General features: G+C 47.0%; 1 protein-coding gene across 11 annotated transcripts in view; it reads left to right on the forward strand.

The window, feature by feature from the left end:
* Positions 1–4269: 4269 nt before the first annotated feature.
* Fas2 (neural cell adhesion molecule fasciclin 2) overlaps positions 4270–23260 on the forward strand; it is a 335700-nt gene continuing 316709 nt past the window's right edge. For 2 of the 11 annotated variants that reach the window (XM_037423629.2, XM_037423630.2), the window contains exons 1-2: positions 4270–4716; positions 20779–20944. In XM_037423629.2, the coding sequence (XP_037279526.1) occupies positions 4635–4716; positions 20779–20944 (248 nt within the window). In that variant the 5' untranslated portion in view covers positions 4270–4634. The remainder of the gene's footprint in view (positions 4717–20778; positions 20945–23260) is intronic. The other 9 variants (XM_075893992.1, XM_075893993.1, XM_075893994.1 and 6 more) reach the window with 7 other exon arrangements.

Raw genomic sequence — 23260 nt, forward strand, 5'->3', positions numbered from 1 at the left:
TGGTAAAGTTCCACCTTAAACACTAGCGCTCGCTTCTCCCCTGGGCGAAAGATTCGCAGCTGTACATTTCCTCCGCTTCCTTTCAGGTGCCCGTGAGGTCGCGCTCACAGTAACTCTGCGCACGAAACGTCTCGCGTTTGTGATTGCGCCCATAGAAAAGGCTGGTAGTTTGTGTTTCGTTGTGATCCCACATCACAAACGTGAATTAACGCGTAGGAGTTGATGCCACAGTGAAATTCTAGTGACTCGCATCATAATTCCCGTAAACAGTCAACCAACAGGCACGGATGGTGCACAGTAAAGCGTAAGTAAACTCGTGTTGCATTCGCTGGCAGCTCTGGTAGGAGTTCACGCGTTCAGAGAAATTGATTATGGTGTACTATGCTCTCAATAAGACCGGGGTTCATTCCTTCATCACTAGTGAAGTTAACACGCGAAACTTTGTGTGGTACGAGGCTGCTCCTGTTCGCGTCGGCGTAAATTCTGCAAACATGAATGTACAATCTAGTTAAATCAGTGTATACATAGCATATCGTATGGCATATCGACGCTGCGCGGTCAAAAATTCTGTACGTTTCTCAATCTGTGGACGTAAAAAGAAAGGACGACTGCACGCTTGCAAACAATGGACGAGACCTTGCCGCAACGCTGTAATTTCAGGAACAAAGCAATGAAAGCTACAAAATAGAAAAACAGAACATTACGTATTCTTGCGCGTATTTAGGTTTTCTAGCACACGCAGTGAACAGCTATTCTTATGTGAGTAGGTATACAGTCTGATCCCAGGTGCATATTCAATTGAGACTAAGTGAACATTTTTCAACAATTACCTTGCCCTCGCAGATTGCCCGATAAAACCTCGGGGCTTGGAGTACTTCATTCATATCAAAAGTCACAGTGCAACTGTAATGTCAACAATGGTTGCGATGAGGTCTGCCTGAAAAATAACGCGTTCGAAATCATCCAACGTGCAGCATAATTTGCAAAAAAAAAACAACAAAAAAACTTAAGGCCTATCGCAAGCATGTGTGAATGCGTGCATTAAACTAAAAAAATGACTAAGCGCTATCACTGCGTCAAGGCTGCTTGACATATGGAGCTGAACATCAAAATCATTCTAATATGCATGCAGTCACTCTCATTCCACGTTGTGAGAGGACCCGTCCTTGACTTGGGAAACGCACTTCGCCCTGTCGAGGAACACGCCATCACGCTTAACAGATATGAACGATTAACGATGCCTTCTCCGTTCAGGCGGGTCGTCGCAATGATGCGTGCGTTTTCGGTCACACGGAGCACGGACAAGCTGTCCTACGCAAGATGGGATGGCAGATCTAGCCAGTACCCATCAAGGCGGCCCTTCCAGAGGACTGGAAGACAACAATTCAAATGAAATCCCTTCCCCGGAACATGACGCCGGGCAAGGACGACGAGAGGCGCACCGCGCAGGCCAAAGCCATGGCCCGGAAGCTGGAAGAGAACCCCAGGGTGATGTACGCGGACGCCTCACTCCGAAAACACAGTGACCATGTTGCGGTAGTGGTTACTTCCATTGACAGGCTAATCGTCAGCGCGTCCCTGAGGACAAAAGACCCTGCAATTGCCGAGGAAGTGGCTGTGGCACTCGTACTAACACAGCCGAGCGTGGACACAGTGGTCACCGATTCGGAGACAGCCTATGGAAGCTTCCGCAGGGGAGTAATCTCATCCGTGGCATGAGCCATTCTATCCAAATGCAAGCATCCGGGAAGAGCCGTAGAGCTCGTGTGGGTCCCGGCTCACTCGCAGGTAGCAGGCAACACCATTGCCGACTATCACGCCCGAGAAATGTCAATCCGGGCCGAGCATGAGCCGGAAGAGCTACCACACCCGGTTACCAGCTTTCGGGACATTACCCAGATGTACCGAGAGGGAAGGTGCAGACTCCCAGAACCGCAACCCGACTTGACCAGGACACAACAGACCCGCCTGCGTCGAGCGCAGGCGGGATCGCTTGCGCATCCCGTACTGCTGAACCACACGTAACCCGCGGAATACGACACGCTCTGTCCGTTTTGTAACATAGAAAATGGCACCCTGCCACGTATCTTGGCAGAGTGCACAGAACTTAAGAGCCCCCCACCATCCCTTCCCCCCGACACCCCGAATCCTCAACCCCTTGAGCGATGGGAGACCTTGTTATCCAGCCCCGCCCTACCGACTCAGCGTGCACTGACGGACAGGGGCCGGGAGCTGCTGAATACATACGGGTCCCGCAACTAGGGAACCGCCCCGTCTGGTGCCTGCGCGCACTACCAACAATGTTGGGCACAATAAATGTTGATTCATTATCATAGGTTTTCGGAGACTAGTCCATTCAATGGTGCGACGAGAGGTCACTGCTTCAAACGACCCCACTGTACCGGTTGTTCACTGTGTTTTTACTGCTATTACTTTTGCTTGCTCTCCTCGAAAGCACATACGCATGAAGAGGAGGGAGGAAGGGGTCTCATAAATGTACGTACACAATCTACTCAAAGTACCACTGATAGTCACGCCAGAAAGAAAAGCTCATGCCTTTGCCCCCCCCCCCCCTCCCCCGAAAAAAATTCTGGCTACGCACCTGATGACGCGCAATAAGCTTCTGCGTGAAATCAAGGGGGCAGCCTTTTCGAATTAGAATAAAAAAAGATAGCCGCTTTGTTACATTCCGTATGTCGTACAGATTAAAGTCAGTGGCATCTAAGTTTAGAATAAACGTAGGGTTTTTGAGCAACACGGAGCTATGCCAGGCAGACCTTCTGAGCAATGCAGTATGAAACATGCCCTCCCTTGCATGCAAAATTTTGCGTATTCCATTTTGATTGATTGGTATGTGGGGTTTAACGTCCCAAAACCACCATATGATTATGAGAGACGCCGTAGTGGAGGGCTCCGGAAATTTCGACCACCTGGGGTTTTTTAACATGCACCCGCACCCAAATCTGAGCACACGGGCTACAACATTTCCGCATCCATAGCGTATTCCATTTTCGTGCGTTCGTCAGTAAAAACGGGCACTAATTTGGCTGGTAGAACTCCGCAGTTCTTTGAGAGGCTTTTCGCATGCACATTTGTCTATGCCTTGTGGCGATTGTGAATGCCACCCACTTTTTAAAAAACAAAAACAGACGTGCTCTCAAGTATCCTGGCAAGCTAAAGAAAGATTATAGAGGCGTTTTTTATAAATAAAAAAGAATCTCAGTGTGCCAACCACTGCCAGGCATCCCTTGCCTTACTGGATAACGAAGTTTCCATGTTAGATAGTGACTAAGGACCATTTGTGATTACATGCTTGGTATATTGGTGGCGTTTCTGTGTTTTGGCAAGATTGCGTTCACGTGACAAAGCTTTGGTACGCTATGTACAATTTTGATAGAATGAAAATTAAGGTCGGCTCAGTCACGAGGTGCTGTTCATATGTTACATATGTTCTTGTTTTGCACTAAAAATTCAGTAAAACGCCAGTGCTGCAATGGTCCATTTCTAGTCTGTCTGGGTGTTTCGCGCTATAAACCCCCAACTTCATCAACTAGCCCAGTATCTCCTCTTGCTCGATAGTAAACGTCACGACCACGTGATTTGATTACCATAAAGCTTTACTATGTGCTTATGTAAAGTGAAGTAAATCATCACAATATTTGTCTCCCACGTTGAAGCCAAGGACACCTGAAATAATGCCTAGCTCCCCCGCCGATTTCAATTATAGGGCAACCCCTGCGTGTATGTGGGCTGCAAAATTCTGTCGGTCCCCGCAGGTGTACCTAAAAGCGGGCAAATCGTGTAATCGCGTTCGTCATGTTATACGAATCCAAGTGCGCCGCCCGCTTTCCGTGTCCCTTCGTTCGATCAACGATTACTCGCACGAGCTAAAAATAGACCGCTCTTTTTCTTTGATGCCCCGATGTCTGTGGGAAGGATACCGAAAAGAAACTAGAATTAGGCCAAATGACACGCTGCACCGCGCTCATCCTCCAGGCGCCTATCTCGCCCCAATCGGAGAGGATTCAGTTTTGAGACCAACTCATTCAACCTTATAATTACAAGAGTGCGTTTTTGTTGTTATCTGCTGTGCCGTGCGCGGAAGGCGCAAAGAATATACAAGACGTCCCTGGCGTTGTTCCAGTACAGAAGCAAACAAAACGCACACCACTGCGACGAGGACCGGCGGCGCTAGCGAAACCTGTTTCGGCCTTTGCAGCTCGTTCGCCCGTCTCCGCGCCACCGTCGCGCCAGCTGCACAGTACCAGCACGAGAGGCCGCCACCGAAACAGCAGTGCTCCCTGTTCCTGCCTAGGACACAACCTCGACAGAAACGTTGTTGCTCCGTCAAAGCAAGCGGGGCGTCAATGAGTTCAACGTCGCTCTGTTAGAAACTATTCTGGTGTTAACGAATCAGTGCCGTCAAAGCAGAGGCCTCATCGACTGATAGCGCGCGCTCTGCTTTTTATCGGCGTGAAAGCAACGCACGGGGAGGAGTGGCGGATATCGCCGGAGACCATCGAGCGGCGGCCGCTGTGTTGTGAGTGCGTGTGTGGGAGTGCCTCTACGCCGGACCCTTCGGAGTGCCTCTGCTGCAGCAGCGACTGTGTTTACCGCTGAAGCTTACGGCGAACATGAGCCTCAAATTGTTGTGCAGCTTGTGGAGGATGCCGTCAAAGTGGCTAATATTCTGCCTGGTCATCTCGTCGCTGTCGGGTGAGTGGGCTTGGAGACGGACGCCTCCCCGGAGCGTGCGCACTGGGGAGCTGCTGGAGCTGAACACGGCGGTTAGGCCTAGTGTGTTTGGGCCGTTGCTTCGCGCATCTTTGGGACGGTGGCTGTCAAAGCTTTGTTCAGCGGCGCGCCTCTGATTTGTAGCGTTCGAATCGCCCGCAGTTCGGCTTGACAACTTGTATGCGTCTCTAACGCCAGCTGTTCTTGCGATCTGCTCTGAGCGGGCAGTACGAAGAGGCAAGGAATACGCCGTGCAAACTATGCGTACTTTCTTGAGATTCTCAGGTTTTCCCAGAATAGTATTTTCCACTGTGCCCGAGCCTTTAGCATTTCGTTGTATTTAATTTCTTGGCAGTTGTAGGAGCACCTTTTTGGGCGCGATCTATTCGTAGTGGTGAAATTTAGCATCGGATGCGCCTAATTAGCAGAACGGCCAGTCTGCTAAAACAAATGACTTTTGTTGCTGTTGTTTCTTGCCTTGTTCAGCCGGGACCATGCGGTTACACACACACACACACACACACACACACACACACACACATATATATATATATATATATATATATTCATTCATCTTATATCGTGCGTGCTCCTCACTGGTCGGTGTGGCTTTTGTTTAGTCGCGCGCTTGTTTAGTACCGTGCGCTAACTGTGGTTGCACCGTGGGTGTGTCTATTCTCCCGGCAACCGGGATAATTGTTCAAAAAAGTTTCTCCCGGCAGTCGCCTTCCATTGGCTCTCGCATGTCACGTGACTAACTGCCGGAAAAAATTTTTTGTAATATTTTCCCGGTAACCGGGAGAATTATTGAAAAAAATTTCTCCCGGCAGTTAGTCACCTGACATGTGAGAGCCAATGGTAGGTGACTGCCGGGACAAATTTTTTTGAACAATTATCCCGGTTGCCGGGAGAATTATTCAAAGAAATTTCACCCGGCAGTCTCCTCCCATTGGCTCTCGTATGTCAGGTGAGTAACTGCCGCGACTAATCTCCTGGCAGTTCTCCCGGCAGCGTAAAATTTGTCAGCATTCTAACGGCAGCCGAACATGCACTCCCTATACACTCTTAAAAAAAGTGAGTAAAAAAGGTAGCGTCTGCAAGCAAATAAGTAGTAACTGCAAAGTTTACTACTTTTCTTGAAGCATTACCAACCTTTTGCAACCTGTTTACTACGTACGCTAGTAAATAGTTACTAGCTGCAACCGTTACAAACTGTTTACTACCTGCATTAGTAGCCAGTAATTGGAATGAAATAGGTAGTAACTGATATTGTTTCTAAATTTTTGCAATCTGGCCATGAACTATGCAAATTAAAATAATAAGTAACTCATATTGTATCATATACAAGACGAATCATCTCAACGTTTCATCTTTAAACGGATTGATATGTGGGGTTTAACGTCCCAAAACCACCATATTTATGAGAGACGCCGTAGTGGACAGCTCCGGAAATTTCGACCACCTGGGGTTCTTTACCATGCACCCAAATCTGAGCACACAGCCCTACATTTCCGCCTTCATCGGAAATGCAGCCGCCACAGCCGGAGTACGAACCCGCGACCTGAGCGTTATCGCTGGTGGCCGCATTTATTCGAGCAGTGAAACTTAACTGTTGCATTTGCGCACTCAAGCCCAACAGTTGATCTCGAAATAATCTGGACTGCTCCCGGGAATTCTCTCGGCGCTTGTGCAAGGCAGTAATTACACGTGCAGTGGGCTGGTAACATAAAAAAAAATAAAAGGTCACTTGCATGATGCATTAGATAAAAAAAAAAGTTGCGCAATAGAGATATCTAAGCATCATTCAGCTATTATCACAATGAGGAGGTTCAAGTTAAAGACCCATAAGCAAGTGCTGCACGCATTGTAATACACAATTCAGAAACTATTATACAATCTCAGAAACTATTACTTTCTAACAGCGGATATATTGGCACAGTGAACCATTAAATTGCACTGAGACTGTGTTAATGAGTCGGTACCTAGTTTCGGCTGCTGTAGATATAACTTTCACTTTTATATAAAATAGAAACGACATAATTTTTTATAAGCACGGCTGACCCAAACACAAACAGTTAGTATGATATAGTGCTCTAGGCTGGCATTTTTTATAATTCATCCCGAGACACAAGTGCCGACCTGTGCCAGACATGCATCCTAAAGTAGGGGCAATATAGACCGCGCGAGTCATTTACTTAGTACTGTAGCATTAGTGTACTTTTTACAACCATGTAATCTTTGCATTGATGGTGACACAACGCAAAATTACCGGAAGTTGCATAGTAATGAGACATAAATTGACCAGTGTTATCAATGGTGAAATGATGTGGCAAAATGGGCAGGGTACTATCAGTTACTACTTTTCTTTTTCTTAAAATCTCTAGAAGATGCTACCTGTAGTAGTAAATAGTAATACCTAGGGTAGGAACAGTTACTAAATGCCGTTAATAAAGGCAAAGGTAGTAGGAGTTACCACCCCTAACATTGCTAACTGCACGTACTACCTGGATTGCAACACATGTGGCAAACCATTACTATCCCAATGTTAGCAAGTACAACTACCTTTTTTTGAAAGTTGAGAGCACTGTTAATTGAATTTCTACAGGAGCACAAAAGCCAACTCATATGTAATTCCAACTTTGCCTCTAACGGCCAGCCAATACTGTAGGTGAGATTAGAAAATAGAAAAGTGTAGAAAAATATTTTATTGCACAATCCCGAAATTCTATTAAGCTATACAGGGTGTCCCACATAACTTGAGCCAAGAATTTGAAAATGAGAGAGACTTCAGTGGTGAATTGAACCAAACGCGTACTACTCGCACTAGCCTATAGAGACTAGGGCTAGTTTTTCTCCCCATGCTAATTAACTAATCATTCTTAATTATTTATTTTATTATTTATGGGCTGGAAACCCAAAATATGAACACTGACATGTAAAGCACTTTCAAAAACTACCGACTAAATTGTTTCCTGTCCGAAACATCTAGCGCTGTTATTTTTTCCATGTTGTAAAGAAAGCCTATAGCAGCACTATAGCAGTGCGCTCGCAGTCCGTCGCCCGGCTCCTTTTTACATTTCACGGGCTTTCTTTAATCAGGGGGTCTAGCCTGTAGGTACTCGCCAGCTTGTGAATATCTACAGGCTAGTGCGAGTAGTATGCGTTAGGTTCAATTCGCCTCCTAAGTGCCTTTCACTTTCGAATTCTTGGCTCAAGTTATGTGCGACACCCTGTATATGGAGGTGCTGCTTTTTTCACAAAAGCAATGTGCTACTGCGCTGTAGCAGTGGTTGTACACGAGCCACATTTCCACAGTTTTGTCTTGGGTTTCTGTTTTACACCAACACATGGAAGGTGGTACCATAATAAGCACCAGTCACACGATACTGCATCATGGTCATCTAGTTTTGTTTTGCATTTTGTGCACTTCCACTCCTCGTCCTTTTTTACACTAAGGACCATTAGCACAGCTTTCCAAGCATCATCTGTGTAAAAACGCCGTACTAGGTTAATGTCAACCATTTCATCTCGAATGCCGTTGTGTATGTCTTCAGGCCTTGCTTCCACAGATTATTCGTCAAGTAGTTTGCCTTTGATAGCATCTGATGCTTGCCGCTTCCCCACCAGCCAATTGAGCACGGCTAGCTTTTTCTCTCTCATTGTAAGCTCAGAGAATGGTCCCCAAGACTTGCCGTTCTCTTGCGTTTTTTTGGAAGGCCAATAACTGTTAGCACATGACCTTTAGGACGACCACATTTTCTCATAGCAACTGGCACTTTGATATTTTGAAGGTCAGAAGGCTGCGACAAAGAATTCTCATCTGTGCTGGCTTCATCTTGTCTATTGCAGTGTTGGCTGCTTGAATGCTCACTGACTTTAGTGCTTGCTTCCGAGAGCTCCTGGTGATGTTTCGCCTCTTCCGAGGCTCTGCACAGTAAATTCTGATTAGCATTGCTCTGTACATCCACAACAGACCCCGGAAAACCTTCCGAGTTTGCACTTTCAGCTGCAACTGCAGCTGTCAAGTGATGTGCAGGCTCATGTGCAGTAACATGAACTTTAGAGCCATTTCTCCAATGGTCGAGAATTGTCTCTAGGAGAGCCAGCCTCTCCTTGAACATTTCCGTGGAGCATTCTGATGCCATACTTGCAAGCTTCGATGCAATGCCAGCTGCTTTTTTGAACTTTTGATGTGCTGACAATTTTTTTTCATTGCTGTGAGTGCTTACTTGCACATGCTCTACGTCACTGCACATATCACTCTCTCTTAGTTGGATATTGGCTACATAAGTATCTAAAAACTAGCGCTCAGCACATAGTCCTTTATCGTACTTGGGCATGTTGGATGCCGTTCGTACAACGAAACTGTGTCGACAGGGCAACAGCATTGATTTCCTGAAGGCACACGAACAATCTTCAGTTGTACAAATCTTGCCATCAGTAATAGCAGAATTGATTTTTTCTGTCACAGTCATGGAAGCTTGTAGCTCTTCATTTAAATGACGAAATGCATAGGGAGTCAGCAGGGTGGCGTACAATTTGGCTGCTTCATCGCCATTTGGTATTACTATCTTCTTTTGCAGCATAACAGCTGCTTTGTGAGCTTTCTCATTTCGCTGAGTGTTGATCGAGGCGAAGAATCGCTCAACAAACAATTCCAGAGAACTAAAGCACTCTACAATCTGCTTTAGCATAGAGTTTAAGCACTCTGCTCGGTTGTTTGTGGAGTTGAAAAAGTTGCCGCACGACCACTTTGATCCCATTGTCCATTCTGTATGAATGGCATGCCAGTTGGTAGTGAAATATTCCACTACTCCCTTTGCTGCTGTTTGCTGCAGCAAGGCAAAAAGCTGATCATATTGGTCTTCATTTTTTGCATAGACCATTTGCTGCAATAGGTCCAGAGCAGTGTCTTGTTCAGCTTTTGTGATTCCCAATTTCTGCACACTTACTTCTCTGCGGAATGCTTGCAGGACATGGAAAGCACATATATGGAGTGCCGAGGATGGAAATAGTTCTCTTATTACCGGTCGTTCCTTCACATCTTTGTCCGCCATGGTCACCCTCACTGAGTTCCAACTGATATTCAAATCTTTGAACTCTTCGAAAAACCAGCGAAGCGTGTCGGCATCTTCAGTCGAAAACAACCCAACAGCGACAATTTCACTCTCTCCATTATCATTCTCAATGATGACAAGAAAGCAAGACATTCTTGTCTCTAACAACTTGTATGCAGCGTCGATAAAGATGACTTCAGGCCAGCACCGAAATGATTTCTTCATCACATCATCTTGAAAGTAGACAGCTTGGAGCTCATGGTTTTCATCTGTAAGCAAACGTACTGTTGCGTTGTGCTTCTCTTGAAGCATGCATACAACATTGGGCAAATCATTCCTTGGTTGCAACAGTCTATGTTTGGCTGCGATATTTGACAAGTCCTTGAAAAGAACAGCACTACCACTCTCCTTCTCCATTTGCTCTCTCACCATCATCTTGTTGGCCTTCATTTTCATCAGCTCACGAGCCTTGTTTTGAAGCTCTGGTGCCAACCTTCTCTGTTGAGGTAAATGCCGAAAAAGTTCCTGGTCAACGGGATGATTGTGTGTCAAGTCGAGTGACCTCACTTCCAGGAACTTTCCTTCCTTCTCCGTAGCAATGTAGATATTGAAGCTGCAGTCCCGTTTGAATGTCCTAAAAAGAATGGGGGAAAGAAAATAGAAATAGTATATGCATTACAAGGGCGAAATTCCAATAGCAGCTCATGAATAGGCAAGTTTAACAGTTTAACGACGTGCCACTTTTGTTACGGGCAGACGCTCTCACGCCAGCAACAGTGATGACTCGCCGGGTTTGCGATTTGCGTATGCAAGCGAGCACTTGCGCGAAGGCGTTCTACGTCGCATCGCGTGCATTTTTGCGTATATGAGGTTTTGGCTTTCAAGGCTATTCTTTTAAGTGGTAGATGGTTCGCAAATACTAGAGGTCCGTTCGAATCACCTGCAGCGATCGGAACTGCTTCACGGCTGTGCACGAGAAGTTGAGTTGAGAAAATGTGCAGCGCGAGTTCAGTGGTGCAGGCACAATGCGCCACCTCAAACGAATGACAAGGTGCCGAGATGGTGCAGGCCTTATTTTTGTTTGCTTAATTACTCCATTCATTCAACTAACACCCACCGATGGCAAACCGTACACGTGCACAGATTATGAGGTGCAAATATCTGGGCAAAACACACTGCTTAAGTTACGTCTAAGTGCAACCTTGTCTGCTCAGCGGCACGTGCGGCTGCACCATGCCGGCACCATCGGCGTAGAAGGTGCCGGAAAAGGTGAACCACCTACTAGTGCAGCACAGTTCAGTAACTCAACCCGAAATGCAAATGAAGAGCACACGCATAGCCGCATAAAACTACTTACGATGATTTCCGCGCGCCTTTGTTGGTGCTGATAAATTTCGCGCCGTCATGGATACAGCAGTATCGAAGCTGGTAATACTTCAGTGACTCCGACATCTTGCTGGCCAGTTTCCCAACGCGGTTTTTCGCCGCCGCAATGGTCCATGCGTCCCGTTTCCATAACTGCATGCAGTTTTCTGCACTGAAGCGGGAGATACACGCTTCGAGGTCTTAAAAAGTGCCGAAGCGATCACCGACCGCAAGCTGCACTTTGCCGTCCTCAGCCTCTTGCATTAGTAAAACACTCGATGGTCTGATGTCTCGTAATAAATAACAGACACCACGAGCAAAATAAATATGGCAACGAAGCAGCAACACACGTTGCACGTGTTGCGAGTGGAGACAGGTGTACGAATGGGCTCGTCACGCACGCAAGGCTTCGTCTGTCCGGTCTCGGGTGGTCCCAGAACGTGTGGTGGGGTGTTCTCCCCGGCAGTTAGTCACGTGACACGTGAGAGCCAATGGGAGGCTACTGCCAGGAGAAATTTTTTTCAACAATTATCCCGGTTGCCGGGAGAATAGACACTACCTTCTTTTTTTGCTTGATTCTTTGGATTTTCAAAAGATTTTCGAAGTTGTGCAATTTTTTTTAAAAACCCTCGTTGTTAAGGAGTAGTGTGGCAATCAGATGACGCGTCAGTTAAGGCCAAACGTCATAAGCGCGAAAATGCACGCGACAGTGACAAACGACGCAACGTAGATCGGCTTCGCGTGATCAGTCGCTAGCGCAGGCAAACCTCATTCACGCGACGGCTTCGGCGAGCGAATTCCACTGTTGCTGGCATGAGGCCGTCTACTCGCACTAAGAAAACCGCGTAGCGAGCGGTATGCAATTTCAAAATAAGATATATTGTTGTGTAATGAAACGGAAAGTATTTATTATTGCCTTGCAGCACTTTTTATATGCACATGCGTAATAAACATTGCGTTATTTCTGGTTGCGCATACGTGACTCGGGCAGGGTCACGTGCACCTATGTAGTCTTTGAAAGCCGGCGTGTTCACGCGAGCGCTTGCAGGTGGCACACCAGGGTACGGGTCCCCCCCTACTCCTCGGCTATACGAATCTCCCAAATTTCAAGATGGGAAGCTTGGCAGATTTGTATTTGAACTCGCAGAGTCTGTCCAATGATTTGTCAGACACAACAAATTTTAATATAAACTTTGTCATTGTTTGCTCATTGGGTTGGTTCAAAATACTAGTTACATTGAAATAGCAGTGCTCATGTGTACACTGCACAGTTTAGGTGATGTTGAATGGATTACAAACATATATTTTTTCTTTTTTTCTAAACATAAGCGGTATTTTTTATACAGCTTTAAATTTTGCATTTAATGTTTAATGATGAAAATTGCATGTTTTTCATCCCGTAACCTGCTCCAAAACTGGGTTTTAGTGCTTCAAAAGTAACATTTTGCTTCTCAGAAAATTGCCCTAAATTGCATTTCGGCTGTTGCACCCCTGAAAGCGAGAGCCAAGGCCGACACGCCAACATCATGTGCAACGATACGCAGGTCATTTTCGTTGATGCTGCAAAATACTGAAATTGAGGCGCCTTACGCAGTCTTCATAGTGGACGCCCACGGCTCGCTCATCAACGAAGCTATGGTAGTTACCAACTTCACCCACGAAGTAGAAGAAATGGCCATTGCGCTAGCCTTTCGAAGCTCCCCGGGCGCCTCTGTCATTTACTCATACTCAAGAACAGCTATAGATAAGAACTCTTTCGGCTGTGCTAGTCTCTTCGAAGGCCACTACGGTTAACAGGCTCTTCAAGCATGAGACGATTGATTAATTGGTTGTTTAAACCTTTATTTTGGTCCTGAGAAGATGCAGCAGAGACCCCGCGCCACCAGGCTAATCCCACGTAGGGACCGTCAAGCCGAGCTTGGCGGCCAATCACGGGCACTCTGGACGGCCAGGGCTTGACCGTTAAGTTCAAGGCTGCGTAAGAGCGCAGCTCACCTGACCTCACTGAGGGCGGAGCCGATGGCTTCACATTCCCACAACACATGTTTGAATGTTGCTAACAGTCCACAGGTGGTGCAATCCGCACTTGGATACCGTTCTGGGTACATGGCGTGAAGAACCGTAGGGTTTGGGTGCGCACTGGCTTGCAATAGTCTAAGGGTAACTGCCTGCGCCCTGCACAAGGCAGGGTGTGCAGGGCGCACCCTGCCTTCTTGACAGATAGAAGTGCTTTGTTATTTTGTTGAACGTAAGTAAGGGTTCCCAGCGAGGCAGAGGGACTGCAGAGGCGGCGCGGTCAGTGAGTCTTCGCACGGCCTCGTGTGTGTCTTCGTTAGGGTTATAGGTAGAGCCCTCAATATTGACCCCAGGTGAGCAGGAAACCAAGTGAGAGAATGGAGCGTGATACTCTTGACACTTTGGAGAATGCTGAGGGCCTGATACCATCCCAGTTTCGTATGCTTTGATAGCCGCCTTGGAGTTGCTGCATATTGACTCCCTGCGACTATCTAGTATAGCCAGTGCGATTGCAACCTGTTCGGCTATCACGGGCTTCGTTGTGCGTACCGTGGCAGAGCAAGTGAGCCTGGAGTTTGAGTCGACGATGGAAACAGCGAGTGCCTCTTGTAGGACATATGGCGCAGCATCCACAAAGCTTGCATCAGTAGGGTCGCTACGGACGTGCTCGAGCAGAGCTCTACCCCTGGCCCTACGTCGACCGACGTTGTGGGCAGCGTGCATTTGCGGGGAATGGGTGCGATGCCCAGTTGAGACCTGATGTTTCTGGGAATCTGCATGGAATTGGGGAACTGGTCAAAAGAGTTGAGGCCCAAATCGTCGAGTATCCTGCGGCCCGATTTGGTTCCGAAAGCCTGAGCAGCTGTGAGCGCTCTTGCGCCTCGATTATCTCTTCGAGTATATTGTGAACACCGAGCTTGAAAGCCGAGCGTAAGCTTGAAGACCTTTCTTATGAGAGAATCGAACTTACTCCTCTCTGCAACATGCCAATTATGCGTGGCCGCTGAGTACGAAAGGTGGCAGAGCACAAACGCATGTATGATGCGGATGAGATTTTCTTCCTTGATTCCCCGGTGTCTGTTGGTGATCCTGCGGTTGAGGCCGAGAGCACTTTTCGTCTTGATAGTGATCTGTTTGAATGCAGCTCCGTTAGTGCTGTTAGACTCGATATACAATCCCTATATTTGGAGCGAATCCACTCTGGGCACTGGAGACCCGTCACCAGTGAAAAGCCGTATTTCACTTTGAGACGCAGGATTCCAGTCACGGTGGCCGCCGCCTCGGGGTCTTTTCTTGTAGAGCAGAAGTTACGATTTCGATAGAGAGCACCTGAGACTGGTGGGACGAAGGAAACGTTCGGTCACGTCGATTGCGCGCTGCATGGCTTCCTCAATTTGACCATCGCTCCTGCCGATGCACCAGATGGTTATATAATCTGCATAGATGTTCTGATCGATTCCTTGAACCTTCGTGAGTTCCTTGGAGAGCGCAATCATCACGATGTTAGTGTTGGTGAAATAACTGAGCCCCGAGGTGCGCCGCGTGAACCGAGGTTGATCTCTCGTGAGAAGTACCCTTCGATCTTGAGCTTGGTAGTTCTCTGGCAAAGAAAGGATTTCACGAAGTCGTAGACCCTCTTCCCTAGCCCTAAGCTGGCAAAAGACTGGAGAACAAGTTTGTGAGAAATGTTGTCGAAAACCTTCTCCAGGTCTAATCCAAGGACGGCTCTGGTATCTCCTGTAGCACGAGACGAAGGAAGAAAATTTCTTGTCCTCTCATATCGCATGGTTTCAGGCTCACATGACAAACATTTCCGTCTTTCCTGGCTGCAATTCAAACGAGCAGGCACACCAACTGGCTCGAGAACTCACTTTCCACGTCTGCGGTTTGTCCCCTAGCTTCAGTGCAGCCTGCAGGAACCTCGACAACAAGCACCCGCTCTTATCATACCATGAACTCGCCTCTTATCATGGGTTAGAAGGCCGATCTTTTCCTCATCCTCGCACAAATCTCAATAGAGCTGAAGTAATCACAACCAGACAGTTGCAGACTCGTTCATACATCACACCAATGACACTAAGCAGTGTCGATCCTGACTTCTCCGCTCTATGTCCACACTCTGGACACGAATGTAACAATTTCGACCACATGCTCTGGCTGTGCCCTGCCAACGTGGGTACAGACATTTGTGACCAGTCTTCCTGGGACTCCGCCCTTCGAAGCACATTGCTCATCGCTCAGCTCAAGGCTGTCCAGAGAGCGCGGGCCATCGCCGTAGGACTTTGTCTACCGGTCCCGACTTGGGTGGAGCCGCCGGATTGATTGGCGGGGTTTTTGGCACCGCTTTTTTTCTTCTCAGGACCTCAATGAAGTTCATACTCGCTCCCAGGGGCAGGCTGCGCGGGGTGGTCATCGTTGCTGCTGCTGTCAGTGTGATCTGGAGGCGCCTGGTTTTTTGGGAGGGGCCCGTAGTCTGGCTGCAGTCCCCACCGCGTGCGGCTTGCTAGCTTTTTGATGTTGGCGTCTTCTCTGCCTCTTGGGCTGAGTTCGCGGCTTGACGGGGGCATCCGGAACATCAAACAGGCAGCACCTCCAGCAGATGTCACAGGGTCGTGACGTGGACGAAGGCAGCAGACACTATCTTGAGATGAAACTGTTTATTTGGCCCAACTTGGGGCCAGATATCTGAAGGTCAGATTACAGCAACAAATGGGCACTGATAGAGGCGGGCAGAGCGTTGCCTGTAGATCAACTGATACAGATACCGTCGAATCACTGGGCGTTGCTCAAGCTCTCTAATAATATCACGTATTCGCTTCTTGCGCAATCTTAACAGAACGATCAACAATGATTGCGAACCTTCTGGAACAGTTAGGCGCAGTTTGTGCTGAGCATTCCCGACGGGCTTTGTGGGCCAAAACCGAATGAAACAAAATGAAGGTAACAAATGACCGTGGCAATATATTTTACGTCGTATCCATGTCGGATAAACACAGTGAAGCCTTGGTGAACACTGGCATAAAACACTCTCGTGTTAAATTAAAAAAAGTGGCTCTATATAATTAAAAAAGTCTCAGCTGCACTCCCAGAGTAAAGCGATGGATGCGGTGAGAGCAAATTGTTATGTTATACTAAGTGGGGCTGGCAGCTAACTCTTTTTTGGATCTGATCTCTCGAAACTGTACGAAGCGCTGGTGTACAAGGATACAGCCACTTCAAGAATAGCAACACTTTTCACACAGTCTACTTGCGATCAGAGTGCAGCATGTAGAAGTGTACGCATGCCTCCCGCTAATGGCTGTTGAGCTAGCATACGTGATTGCAACCACGCCCTTAGTTCATAGTTATTGCTCGAGCGACACCAAAGGCGGGTGGATTGCTTCCCCTCTGTTTCGACTGCAAGGCTCCTCAGCATGGGTACTGGATGTTATCGCAGCTGCGGCCAAATTGTTTTATCTCTGCTTCAACCGCTTTCGTCGCCCTTGCTGCCGTGCTTTCACTTGCGGATAGAACATACAATGCACAGGGATATGTTATCAATATTTATTTATACGAGACATGACAGCAGCGGCAACAAAAAAATTGGCAGATCCCACATACAGTGGGAATTCATGATACGCGAAGCATAAATAAGAAATGTTGGTATGTCACTTTAAAGTAAGCACAACGTTATGATGCAGAGGTAACTTATGCCGTACATGACTTCTATGTCATGATTATCATGTTTGGATGTGCCATTTACCTTCGTCGTCTGTTCACGTCACGTAATACCAAATGTTGTATATGTTGAGCTACCGAAACGCCCACGAGCACGCTATCAGCGTAGCTTATAGTCATGTTTTACATGCCACGCATATCATGATTGTCATGTTTTGACTTGTCATTTACCTTCGTCGTCTATTCACATCCCGTAGTATTAACTTTGGTACATGCGAAGCTAGCAAAACAGGTGAACGCATCATGAAAGGCCCAATATACTCCATGTCACGCTGATGCGCGCGCACCCTGGGTTCAGCGATGCTACGCTAGGAAAAACGGGAGCACTCTATTTTCTGACGCCAGGCGCGACTAGCATTTGTCAGTGAGGCCCGGTGGCAACCGTAACGAATTCCGACATGTAGCATTTCTCACCATGACGTTACCTAGACAGCACTGCGTCTGTCTCTCTTCGTGACGGCGAGACGTCGGGTGCGCTCAAATGCCTATGCGTCAAAGCGACGCAGCGCGGCGCACGCCTCTGCACCTGGCGTGACGCGACAAAACAAACGCTGGCGTGCACACGTGCCAGGTCACGTCGAAGTTGATTGGCACCTTGAGTGTGGCACGTAGTCATGTTCTTAAAGGACAGGCATCTCATGATTATATCATGTTCACACCAGTCACATATCTTCGTCATCCATTCGCATCACGTAACACCAAATTTGGCGTATGTGAAGCTAACAAAACGACTGCGAGCACATCGTGAGTGTGGCATGTACTCATGTTGTTACATGATATGGATGTCATGATTATCATGTTTGACATGTCATTTACCTATCTCGTCTGTTTGGGACCCGTATTACTGAATTTAGTACATGTTAAACTAGCGAACTGGCCGCAGAGCACATCATGAGCTTAGCATGTAGTTATGTTGTTACATGACACGCATCCTATAATTAACATGTTTGCACCAGTCACACACCTTCGTAATCCATTCATGCCCCGTAATACCAAACCTGGTATATGTGAAGCTAGTGAAGCGAGCGCAAGCGCATCATGAGCCTGGCATGTAGTCATGTTGTTACATGACATGCATCTCATAATTTTCATGTTTGCACCAGTCTCGTATCTTTATCATCCATTCACGTCCCATAATACCAAATATGGTATAAGCGAAGCTAGAGAAACTGCCGTGAGCGTAGCATGTAGTCATGTTGCGTAATCACGAGCGTAGCATGTAGTCGTGTTGTTAAATGACCCGCATCTCATGTTTATCATGTTCGCACCAGTATCGTCATCCGTTCACGTCCCGCAATACCAAATTTTGTGTAAGTGAAGCTAGTGAAACGGCTGGTAGTGCATCATGAGCGTGGCATGTAATCATGTTGTTACATGACACGGTTGTCACGATTTTCATGTTGGGGTTCGTCGCTTGTGTTCACCAAGCAGTCAAGTCATATCATACCAGTTTTATAACATGTCCTGTGAACGAAACCACTGCAAGAGCAGAAAGACCATGAAATGTAAATTATGACATTCATGACATACACGTCATGCTTTCCATGTTATGCCATACCAATTTTGGTGTCCATACCATTAATGGAATAGCCAGGAGAGCTAAAAGTCGTAGTTGATGGACAGATATATGTATCGATAGATGGATGAACGGACGGACGGACGGACGGACGGACGGACGGACGGACGGACGGACGGATGGATGGATGGACGGATGGATGGACGGAGGGAGGGAGGGACGGAGGGAGGGACGGACGGATGGAGGGACGGAGGGACGGATGGATGCACGCACGCACACTCAGTTGCCGAAGTTCGCTATGAAATGCTTCGCATTTAAAACTTGCCGAGAGTGTCCATATAGTTTCTATCGCAATATTGAGGTCATTGCATAATTTAGCTAAGTGTTTGAAAAAGTATAGCATTGAACAAATGTTGCTTCACAAGTGCTTTGAAGAGGGCTAAATCTGCTCTGAATGTTCTTACTGCTCTAAACTTGCTCCAAAAGGCCCTTCTGGCTGCTTGTAGCCTGCTCCAAAAAGTCTTTCTAGCGGCTCCAAGCCTGCTACAAAAAGCACTTTAACCTCCTCGCAGGACTGCTTCCAAACCCATTTACTCTATTCCACCCCTGCAAAAGTATTATGGCTTGGATGAGCTGGTGATTCATGAACTTAGATTGTATTACCACGGTACATATAAGAAGGAAAAGACGACACAGACCTAAGGAAAGGGAGGTTCTAAACTTCCAACTGTTTATTTTTCACCCTTCACATCCAGTTTATACATGCACTAAAAACAGAACTCATCTTGCACGTGGTCTCATTCGAAGATGCGTAATTTCTCTTACCATCAGTGCAATCAATGGTGACCTGCACGCAAGTTTCTCCTATCTGCTATAGCTTCGGCTTCTTTAATTTCGCGTGTCAGCTGATTCCGAGACAAGCCAATAACAATGCAGATGTACAGATTAGGGGAGCACTGACAACCTTTGCAGTGCGCTGCTAGGAACCATCCCGCTAAAAGTCTATTTCTTGCACTGTAGCTGTGTTCCAGTAGTCTACGATTAAGACACCGCTTGGTCTGCCCTACATAGTAGTTCATCCTGCACGATAATGAAAACTTGTAGACAACGCAGCACTCACAATCAACAAATCTAACCTGGTTTCTCTTATCACAGGCTAAGTGAGCGACATTATTTGGACATGTTAACTTGCAAAGCCCCCATAGTTTCTTGGGGACCCCAAAAAGATTACGCGCACGTTAGCTCGCGGGGCCACTTTCAAGTTATGGGGAAATAGCATGCATATACGGGATCACACCTACTCTGCTGCCCGAGAACTCTAACACTTGTTGCCTGCAAGACAAACATGTGCAAAGCAAACACATTAACAAATGTGCAAAACAAACACATTTACTACTGTGAATTTGGTTTTTGCACGTGCAATGACACCCAAATATGCTCTTCTAATCAAGGACATGAAAAGACAGACATGTAATCTGAACAGATCTTGGGTTCGAAGCCTCACTTTGCCATGTATTTAGCCATCATTACACTCTGCGTGTGATTGAAATTGTCAAAAGCAATTCTAAAAACTAATCTTTGTGGCCTGAGTTCTGCTGTTTTTTTCGTGAGGCGTAATACTGTTCCCTTTGGTGGGGTCATGCTGTGGCCAGAGTTATGTTACTCTGCTGAGGTGCAGTACTTTGTCCCCACTTGAGGGCATTACTATACTCTGCCTCAAAAACAGGAGATTCTCTCTGGAAAAAAGTGTTGAATATGGTACAAGAAAATACTTTCCCGAAGAGAGTGCCCAGCACTCTTTTAGTTCTTAGCTGATGTGTGTTCATTCCTTACAAGACTGGTGCCGGCACAAGTTTTGCTTGCATGTCCATTCGAAATATCAGCTGTAAACTTATGCTGCAAATAGATTATGTACTCCTCGGATGATACTTGCCACATCTAATTATTACTGTTGAAAGAAGCTTTCATTTGTGGTCTCTTGGAAAGCGATACAGCTTTTAGTGTTTGGTGGAAGGATTGGTTACCTGCGGCACACAACACTGGTCCATGGTGACGATAGCAAGCATGCGAAACTCAAGGGAAACGAACGCTGACCAAATAGTCTGCACAAGTGACAGGCCGGATGAGATAAAATGGTAGCCACACTGCCACCAAAAGCTGTCCCCAAACACGGGCACATACAAGCTGAGATTTATCTAGCCTGTACATCCTTTGTGCGCGCAAATGCACGCATTTTGAAGTTTTGTGCATGCGCAGCCACGCTCCCTCTCGTACATTGTGTGCGCTAAACTAAAATTTGATGTACTGCTCCTCATAAACTCCACAGCTGATGAAGCGAGTGGTTCTCAGCAGAAATGGATTTCTCTCTTTCAGTCTTCTCGCAGGGCGAGACGCAGCCGAGCCTGGTGATCAACCCAATGGGAGAGAACAAGACCGAGCCCGCTGGCACAGGCTTCGTGCTCTTCTGCACCAAGGGTGCTGGTGAAGCAGACTTCACCGACTATAAGTGGACGGGACCCAACGGTCGGGAGATTACTGGGTGAGCGCCACCGCAGTCTTATGGCCCTAATCGCACTAATGTTCAGAAGAGGTGCTCTTTTTGTGCCAGAATGCCCCGCTGTGATGGTCGAGTGGCTAAGATACTCGGCTGCTGACTGGCTGCGGCGGCTGCATTTTCGATGGAGGCGAAAATGTTGTAGGCTCGTGTGCTCAGATTTCGTGCCTGTTGAAGAACCCTTGGCGGTAGAAATATCCGGAGCGCTCCACTACAGCGTCTCTCATAATCCTAGGGGGGTTTTGTGACGTTAAAACCCCACATATCAATCTATCTTTGTACCAGAATACCTGTTCCACAGGAGGTTCGTGGGTGTCTTTGGCAATGCCCTACCTAATGGTATTGAACGAGTCATCAACAGCTGGCAAATCTAGTGAAAGTCTTCGTTTCACCTTTCCAGGCACTACCTTAAAGGGCCACTCATCAAGTTTGACAATTTTGAGCTTGCAAGTGCAATGCATAAAGGGGGCGTCCATGGTCACGTCTGCCAAAATTTGCAATGCTATGTGCCGTGGAAATGGGTCAAATTTGAAGATGAATGCTGCTCTCCCTCGCTTTCGCAGGTGTGCCTCAGAGAATGAGGGCATAATATGCACAAAGGAGTGGCCCTACGTACAGGGCAGCACAGTGACGTTGTCCTCTACGTAGACGACTGTGCCCTGACGTCAACAGTGGCTCGTGACATGGTGAAAATTATTTAATACGATCTACATAGTTTATGTAATTTGTTGCTTGAAGAGAATAATAAAACTTGAGATAAATAATGAGACGCAATAAGGGAATGTGTGCGTCTTTTTTTCCATCCCCTCCCTCCACCCGTGAATTGCAACGAGATGCAGGAGGCTAATGTGCCTGCGTTTCGCATGTGTTTGTCTCTGCCGTTAGTGTGTCATGCAGACGCCTGTCCTGGAAAAGAAATTAATGGTCCTGCGCGTTCGAGCATTCATTATGCTCATCTATTATACTGCGTCTAAGCCAGCATTTCCAAACCATCCTGCAGAAACGGGCAGTATACCACAAAACGCTGGTCAACAAAACAGCACCATTCGCATGCTCGGGGTTGGGCTTGTTCGGGTACGTCATGCCCACGTGGCCTTTTGTTCGGATGCCGGTGAGGCTAGGGAAGAGAGTTGGCCGGCAAAGGCTACATGAGGAAGCGGCAAGGGTTTTGACCTCTCCTTCTCTCATCATCGTGTCACGCAGCTTGAAAAAAAAAATTTTTAAGCTCCTAATTAACTGAATGAAAAATTTTTTGTGGCATAACGCTCCTCATCGGACACAACTACTTCCACGGTCTAACTAATAAAGTTTGTTATGGGGCCTGGTAAGTGGTTGTTTAACTGTTTATTGTGCGATTCTGGAACATCATATCTATGAGAGTTTGTACAGGCAGGTGGTTCTATGTTAAAATCAGGAGTGCAACAGCTGCACCGATTGTGCCAATTTGATACAATTCATTTTTGTGCAAAGCTGTGCCAAAACTATGAAATTTGCTGAAATTGCGCCATGCGCCCAAATTCTTGATCAGTCTCACATTTTCCCTTGCACTTATTTCAGTGAGAAATGGGGGTCACGTTGGCCACCTGTAGTTTGCGTCATTTTGTTGCCCGGTGCAGTTGTTTTTACCTGAAATGACCTTTTTGCAGTAAACTTCCCGATTTCAATCATTGAATGCTGACAGTTTAATATGTCCCTTGTAAGATAGTGGCCACAGCCGTCGCCTTTTAGTGGGTACGGCTTCACTCGTGGGCAATAATTTTCACTCCAACTTTTTGAATCCTCCTTCACGCAGACCCTAATTGTAAATTACGGTGTAAAATATATACTCATTAGGTCAGGACACTCGTGAAACAACGCCGTGCGCCCACCGGTTGCAGACCGCAGCGGCTATTTATCGGCGGAACGGCACAATTTCAAGACAAGAATGCGTTCACTTCGCGGGAAATATGCATTCTCTAGTAAGCAAACATGGCTGTGGCATGTTAGAAAGTGTAATAGCGGTAGTATAGCGGTTAGAGTGCTCGGCTGCTGACCTGAAGGTTGCACATTCGATTCTGGTGGCAGTGATCACGTTTCCGTGAAGGCGAGATGCTAGAGGCCCGTGTTCTGTGCCATGTCTGCACACATTCAGGAACATCATATAGGCAAAATTTCCGGATTCCTCCACTACGGCGTCTCTGGTAATCATATTTTGGTTTGGGGACGTAAAACCCCGCACATTATTCTTATCGTGTGAGTAACTAAAAAAAGCTGAAAGTGCGTGCCGCTGTTACTGCACGTGAATAAACTCGACATGCTGCG

Source organism: Rhipicephalus microplus, chromosome 4, assembly GCF_043290135.1.
Source record: "Rhipicephalus microplus isolate Deutch F79 chromosome 4, USDA_Rmic, whole genome shotgun sequence".
Classification (NCBI taxonomy): domain Eukaryota; kingdom Metazoa; phylum Arthropoda; class Arachnida; order Ixodida; family Ixodidae; genus Rhipicephalus; species Rhipicephalus microplus.